Consider the following 7,500-nt stretch of genomic DNA (forward strand, 5'->3'; position numbering starts at 1 on the left):
AAATGAAAGAGAAAGGAAATGAGAGAGAGAGAAGGATTTTTTGCGTATTTGCGATGGTGACCTGGAAAGGCAGAGTGCTTACGACTGTGGTGCGAGGAATGCGTGAGCGTTTTCTTCAAGGGATACGCACCGGCGTCACCGACGGCTTTCTTACGTAATCGCGGCCGCGTGTCTTAGGAGCAGCGACGGCGGCGGCGGCGGCGGCGGCGGCATGGAGTGGTTACGAAACTTTACCGGATTTATTGTTGGAAAGTGTAGACGCGTGACACTCTCGGGGAGGCGCGTGGCAGCCTGCCTCCTCGCTGCCACTGTCGGGGAAGCTGCAACGCTGTCGGATTGCGAGGAAGTTTCGGTCGAAGTTGAAGTGGCCTTCATTATGCCTTTCTTCAACTCGACGATTTTGTTTTCATTGCCTCAGTGACGGAGATTTTTATTACAGTTTGAGGCATAACTCTTGAGTCATGTAGTGTCGGCATTCGAAAGCGGATTTCGTAAGCATATGTACAGCGCTTGCTTCAAGGAAGGAAGGAAGCAGCGTTCGGGTCCCCAGTGCTCTGCTCCGGCGGTGTGAAGGGGCCCTTGTGCGCCGCTGGATGTAATAACAGTAAAATTACGATCATTTGCGGGCCCCTCTTGACCTGGATGAGGGGCAGGACGCGAGGCAGCCGTCGGGTCCCGTCGTGGCCCCTATATATCCCGGCGGTAATGATCACTTTGCCGTGACACTTGCAGCGCGAGGGTTACGCCTCCCCCGCGCCGAGCTCCGTAATGGCTGCTCCGGGATTATGCGGTTAGAAAACTGAAAGTTAGGGGTTGGTGCCGGGGGGGGGGGGGTCCGGAGGATCACCTTGTTTCCGCCGTCACCTGTCCGATGCGGAACTCCTGCGCGCCAGGCGGTGGCCACGGGAATAAGGAGAGGCCTAAGTTAAGATATGTTTGTTTGCTCTCTCTCTCTCTCTCTCTCTCTCTCTCTCTCTCTCTCTCTCTCTCTCTCTCTCTCTCTCTCTCTCTCTCTCTCTCTCTCTCTCTCTCTCTCTCTCTTTCTCTCTTTCTCTCTCTCCTTCTCTCTCTCTCTCTCTCTCTCCTCTTTTCTCCCTCTCCTCTCTCCCCTTTCCCCCCTCCCCTCCCCCTCTCTCTCTCTCTCTCTCTCTCTCTCTTTCTCTCTCTCTCTCTCTCTCTCTCTCTCTCTCTCTCTCTCTCTCTCTCTCTCTCTCTCTCTCTCTCTCTCTCTCTCTCTCTCTCTCTCTCTCTCTCTTCCTTCCTCGCCACCCCTACCCCTCTCCCTCTCGATTGCAAGTCTTCCGTTTATGACCTAATGGTTTAAGCGACGCCCCTTGCCTCAGCGGGCAGGCCCCCGCCCCGTGCCAGCGCGGTCGCCATTTTCTACCAGGGAATTGACACACGGCTGCTTGTCTGTTTTCTAGATCTCAAATGATGTCACTTTCTTATTTCTTGTTCTTGAATAGTATTATATTACGTGCGTTGTTTTTTCTTTCATTTTGATTTCATCGGTTTGGTTTTCTTGTCTTTCTACTTTTTTCTTTCTACTAACACTAACATCCGAATTTGAGAAATAGATTTACCAACATTGGAAGGGGAAGTGGTCAGGAATTACCGGTTTACACAATACACCTTACGAAGACCTCGAGATGGGAGAGTATGGAGGCGTATTAAGTATACCTTCCCGGTTTTGTTTGAGATTAAATGAAGATGGGCTTTCATTGATGATAACCTGATTTTTATCTGGTATTATATTCATAATATATTTTCCCTTTTGCAGCTAATCTTCACATTATATATATATGTGTGTGTGTATATATATATATATATATATATATATATATATATATATATATATATATATATATATATATATATATGTGTGTGTGTGTGTGTGTGTGTGTGTGTGTGTGTGTGTGTGTGTGTGTTTATGTATATATACACACATATACATGACATTTTATTACATATATATACACATTTATATATATATATATATATATATATATGTATGTATGTATATATATGTGTATATATATACATAAATGCATGCATATATACATACATACATACATACATAATGAATGTGTGCGTATGTGTATAGTACTTTGCGTGCGGATGGATGTTAATGCTTTTGCATGCATTTGTTTCCGGATAGAACCCACGCTCACAGTCGGCCAACATAACAGGCCTCTAGTAAATTCCTCCCTCTGAGACCGACGCCCTAACCCTTTCCCTCCCGCAGTGTGCATCGCGTCGGGCACGAAGGTGGCGCTGTTCAACCGGCTGCGCTCACAGACGGTGTCCACGCGGTACCTGCACGTCGAGAACGGCAACTTCCACGCATCGTCGACGCAGTGGGGCGCCTTCACGATACACTTGCGTAAGTACCTCCTCGTGTGACTCGTCCTTGTTGTCTTGTGTTTTTACGATGGAGTGAGAGAGAAAAGGGGAAAAGGCAGTGGGAGAGCGAGCGAGTGAGTGAGTGAGTTTTTAATGACTGGTCCTCTGACTGTTTTAAGGACTGGCTTTTGTGTTCCTTCGACTGTCACAGCAACTTTCGTCCGTTAGTCAGTCAGTCAGTCAGGGTCGTGGGATCTGCACGTGGAATATAGACAGGGCGTGCGTTCCCTTTCTTTAAATTATTATTGTATGATCATTATTTTTTTACTCAACTGCACGCGGATATAAACACATTCACGGAATTATTATGAGCGCATTACGCAGCCACGAAGGGTCGGCGCCGAAATTACATCACGTACGGGTAATTTTGCCGAGATTTTTTCCTTGTTTTTACCTACACGCTGTTAGTTCGTTCTTATGTCGTTTGAGTCTGTCTTTATGATGATAACTACAAGGTGGTTCTCATGGGAGCAAATCGACCGCTTCGTTTTACATGTGTTTGTATGTGTGTATGTGTGAGTGAGTGAGTGTGTGGGGGGCGTGCGTGCTGGCATATATTTTTACTTATGAAAGAGAGAGGGGAGGGATGCGTTGACAAAGGTAAATGAAAGAGAAGGAAATGAGAGAGAGAGAAGGTAAGGGGGAAAACAAAAAGAGAGGGAGCGCGTCTCTTTGGTTGTGCTTGCAAACATGTGTTCGCGATGCTTTGCCCCGAGGCGCAGGCGTAAGTGGATGCACATGTAACCGCGGTGTACTTGTCTTCGCGTGAGGTTGAAAGCTAGGGGCGGGGGGAGGGGGTGGTGGAGGGCTGAGTGGGGGAGTGGGATGTAGGAGGAGGTGTTGGGGAGGGGAAAGGATGAGATGGAGGGGAAGGAGGTTCGGAAGGGGAAAGGACGGGATGGGGATAGTGTGTAGGGGGTCAGGGAAGGATAGGGTGCGGTGAAGGTAGTTTGTTGGTGGTTGGGTGAAGGATGGGGGGAGTTCGGGCGGAAGGGGAGTGGGAGGGGGAGGGGGAGGTAGGTAGCAGCTGACGGTGGGAAGGCTTGAGGTGCGCGCCGCCTCCCGCCAGGTGTACATCCATTATGCACTCTGCACTTTTATCTCTCGCTTGCTTTCCTTGCATCTTTCACAAATGGCTTTCCGATACTTGGATTTTCACACGGGAATTATAGATCGTAATTTACTGGGTAAAGGGGGGCGTTCTCTCTTTCTCTCGCCGTCCTTAAGATTTCAGAGTTTTCGTCTCGGCCGCTTAATGATTGAAGAAGGGCATTTGTCCGCCAAGGAAATCAACTTTTCACCATTTCGGTTTGGACTGCATTCTGGATGAGGGAAATGGATCACGGGTTTTGGTTATTATTATTATTTACTTTTCATGGAGGAACATTGTCAAATTTGTGTTGCTTTAGTTCGTCTTGTTTCGAGTTGGTGTGTGATTCTGCAGAAGATTGTGAATAGTATGTACTTGCATGCCATCCCTGAGCCTTGCCTTTTTCATACCCTGCGCTACTACTTGTGAACTTTTCACTTTACTGGATTTTTTTTTTTTTTTTAATTACCGCATCATTTTTTAGTCTTAAATGAATCAATGAACAAGTATCTAGTCTCAACCCTAGTAACGTAGAGAAAAGAAATCCAACTAAAATAAAATTATAAACTCATTCATGGCATTTGGAAAATGAAACTCTCTTGATTAAAGCACGTCATTAAACGGCGCTGAAGATGTCCTATGCAAAGGCATCCCATCAACAAATTCCAGGTATCACGCCACAATCATGAGCGATCCCAGAGCCACTAACCCCCCCCCCTCCCCCTCCCCACAGTGGACGACAACGAGAGCGAGAGCGAGGAGTTCAGCGTGCGCGACGGCTACATCCACTACGGGTCGACGGTGAAGCTGGTGTGCGCCGCGACGGGCATGGCGCTGCCCAGACTCATCATCCGGAAGGTGGACAAGCAGACGGCGCTCATGGACGCGGACGACCCGGTCTCGCAGTTGCACAAGTGCGCCTTCTACATGAAGGACACCGAGCGCATGTATCTGTGCCTCAGTCAGGAGCGCATCATTCAGTTCCAGGTGAGAGGCTGCGGGTTTTTCTTGTCATTTTTCTCCTTTCTTTAGGGGGGGTTGGTTTATTAGGAAGATATGGGAATATTCAGATTCATCTTTAAAGATATGTGAATATTCATATTAATTTTTAAAGATATGTGAATATTCAGATTAATCTTTAAAGGTAAATAGAGGAGTATCACTTCATGATTATATGGTGAAATATTTTATCAGCCTCATCATTAGCAAATTGTCTCACATATTTCACCAATGGCCTCATGATTTTACCGTTAACAAAATGCCTTGCTTTCTCAGGCCACCCCCTGCCCCAGAGAACCCAACAAGGAGATGATCAATGACGGTGCCTCCTGGACCATTATCAGCACTGACAAGGCTGAATACCAGTTCTATGAGGGCATGGGACCTGTTCGTGCACCTGTCACACCTGTACCTATTGTCAATTCTCTGCACGTAAGTACAGAAGGTTCTTGTCTCTCATTGGTGGGTTTCAAACACAGATATTGAAAGGAAAGTAGGTTTTATTATGGTAAACTCCAAGTGTGGATATTGCAAAGAAAGTAGATTTTAGTTTGGCAAACTTTCAGATGTGGATTTTGAAAAGGAACAGAAAACATGTGTTTTTCCAAATTTCTGATGTGTCTTTGCTTCATAAACTGCATAGAGACTACAAGAGCTTTGATTTCTGGCAGACTTTCAACCCTCCTTTGATACTGGATGATTATATACTGACTTCAAAATGTCTTTTTCACAGCTAAATGGAGGTGGTGATGTCGCAATGTTGGAGCTGACCGGAGAGAGCTTCAGCCCCAACCTTCGCGTGTGGTTTGGCGATGTGGAAGCAGAGACCATGTATCGCTGTCAGGAGTCTATGCTCTGTGTTGTGCCTGACATATCTGCTTTCCGAAGGGGATGGCAATGGGTTCGTCAGCCAACGCAGGTGAGGGACAGTTATTTGTCTTTTAGGATTTGTTTTTCTGTGAAGAGGTCCTTTTTGTACTTTTAATCATCAAATATTTACAGGTTTTTTTTTTATCTTTCAAGCTTTTTAGATTCAACAAAGTTGTTCTATTTAGATATGTCATTAGAATGCATGTAACATTTTGTGCAGTGGAGGGAAGAGTAATTGGTTGCATTGTTTAAAACCTTTAGCAGATTGTCTTATATATAAAAGAGACTGTTCTGAGAAATATAGTGATCTGTTATCATATGCATTATATTAAAAATGACTACATACAAATACTCACATGCTTTTCTCTTCTTCAGGTGCCTGTGTCTTTAGTCCGTAATGACGGCATAATCTATGCTACAAACCTTACCTTCACATACACACCTGAGCCCGGCCCGAGGCAGCACTGTCCCCAGGCGGACGACATTATGAGACCACCCCAGCATCGCCTGCCACCCGCCTCACTGCACGACACTCCCACCTCCGCCCATGCACACCATCATGCCTCGCCACCAGCCAACCCCCTCGTACCTCTACAGTTTGAACCTTCACAACCACTTCATACATCCACCCAGCAACAGCATCAGCAGCAACAACAGCAGCAGCAACAACAGCAGCAACAACAACAACAACAGCAACAACAACAGCAGCAGCAGCAGCAACAGCAGCAGCAGCAGCATCTTTAAAGGCCTTGACTCTGTCTTCCCTAAGCTTACAAAGGAAAGCCCATGAAACAGACATACTGCAAAAGATAAGAAAGAAAAAACTACAGGAGCAGCATGTATGTCATGGGTGAATTTGAAATTCAGTGAAAAAAATACCGTGTTGTGTTGTTTGTTGTGTTGGGCTGTGAAGTGCTCCCGAAACACATGCTTGTGCCCAGTGAAAGTGAAGTGAAATAATGTTAGTGATGAAACCTATTGTGCCGTACTTACTGACAGAGACAGTCTTGACACAGTACCGAATTGGACGCATGAGGGTTTACTTGATTCATTACTCTTTACTTGGGCGGACGTATAACAAGTGCAGTAGTGAGCATAGTGGGAAAAAAATGTTTACTCATCGTGATGTGTGTACAACATAGTTTTGGATTTGCGAAGTTTTGTATAATCACGTCTGTACATGACATTCCATTTTTAAAAATGACCACACTCAATGTACAAAGTTAATTAGTGACTAGTGTAGGAAATTTGCAAAGAATATTTGTTTACTGAATGGGAAATATTACTCCATGAAAACTCAAATTCAAAGGTTTTGGCTGCAACTGATATACTTCTCTAGAGGTTCCTTCTACTGTTTGTGATATTTTTGTACTCGTATGATTGAAAGTATTTTTAGATCTCAACTTTAGGTATTTGATCTATTTCTTGAGTGAATTTTTGTATTGTTTTATTTTTGTAAATATTGGATTAGATTGTATTCATCTGTTTTTCTCTTTTTTTTAATTCTATATTTTAATTTTAATAGCCACAAAACTCGTAGGGATAATTGGAAGCTACACTTAAAAGTTCAACAGTGTACTGTTAGGTTAGTGTGGCTGTGTCTGGTCCACCTCTTCATTATTACATATGCAGTAACTATTATCAGATCTATTGTGAAATATGCATCACATGGTGTAACTACTGTTAATTAGAATGTTTTTTTTAATGTATTGAAGACTATACCTATGTTAGAATTGGTATAGAGCATGAAATATATGATGAGAGACCATGCTTTGTACATCTTTAAACATCAGGTTTTTTGTATTTGGGTATGTAACTATTATGTAAATAATTGCATAAATTGTCAAAAAGAAGATATTATAATAAATTTGGGAGAGGGAAAGCCATTTCACAGTCATATAAACAAGGGTCACAGGTTCCGCGAGGTCACAGTTCACGTTAGAAAATGAGTGTAATTTTTGGTCACAAGGGGCCGTCAGTGCCACAGGTACTCTGCCCAAATGTAGCACACATTGAAGTTTGTGATAAGTGTACAGCAGTCTCTTTATGTACAGTATTTAATATTCATTCATGCAATAAAGTTCAGTTTGTAAAGAACTTTTTTTTTTTTCCCTTATGGTTTAAGGTTCATGTAACAG

At 44.1% G+C, this 7,500-nt stretch overlaps 1 protein-coding gene across 1 annotated transcript in view; it reads left to right on the plus strand.

Annotated features, from left to right (window-relative positions):
• The window catches only part of Su(H) (recombining binding protein suppressor of hairless), an 83,143-nt gene extending 75,687 nt beyond the window's left edge, over window positions 1–7,456 (plus strand). The window contains exons 9-12 of the mRNA XM_086548071.1: window positions 4,227–4,480; window positions 4,769–4,924; window positions 5,226–5,411; window positions 5,738–7,456. Coding sequence (XP_086404197.1) covers window positions 4,227–4,480; window positions 4,769–4,924; window positions 5,226–5,411; window positions 5,738–6,106 — 965 coding nt within the window. The 3' untranslated portion in view covers window positions 6,107–7,456. The remainder of the gene's footprint in view (window positions 1–4,226; window positions 4,481–4,768; window positions 4,925–5,225; window positions 5,412–5,737) is intronic.
• The last annotated feature ends 44 nt before the right edge of the window (window positions 7,457–7,500 follow it).

The sequence above is a fragment of the Penaeus japonicus genome, unplaced genomic scaffold (assembly GCF_977035675.1).
Source record: "Penaeus japonicus unplaced genomic scaffold, GWHDUDI00000001_assembly GWHDUDI00000020, whole genome shotgun sequence".
NCBI classification, from domain to species: Eukaryota; Metazoa; Arthropoda; class Malacostraca; order Decapoda; family Penaeidae; genus Penaeus; species Penaeus japonicus.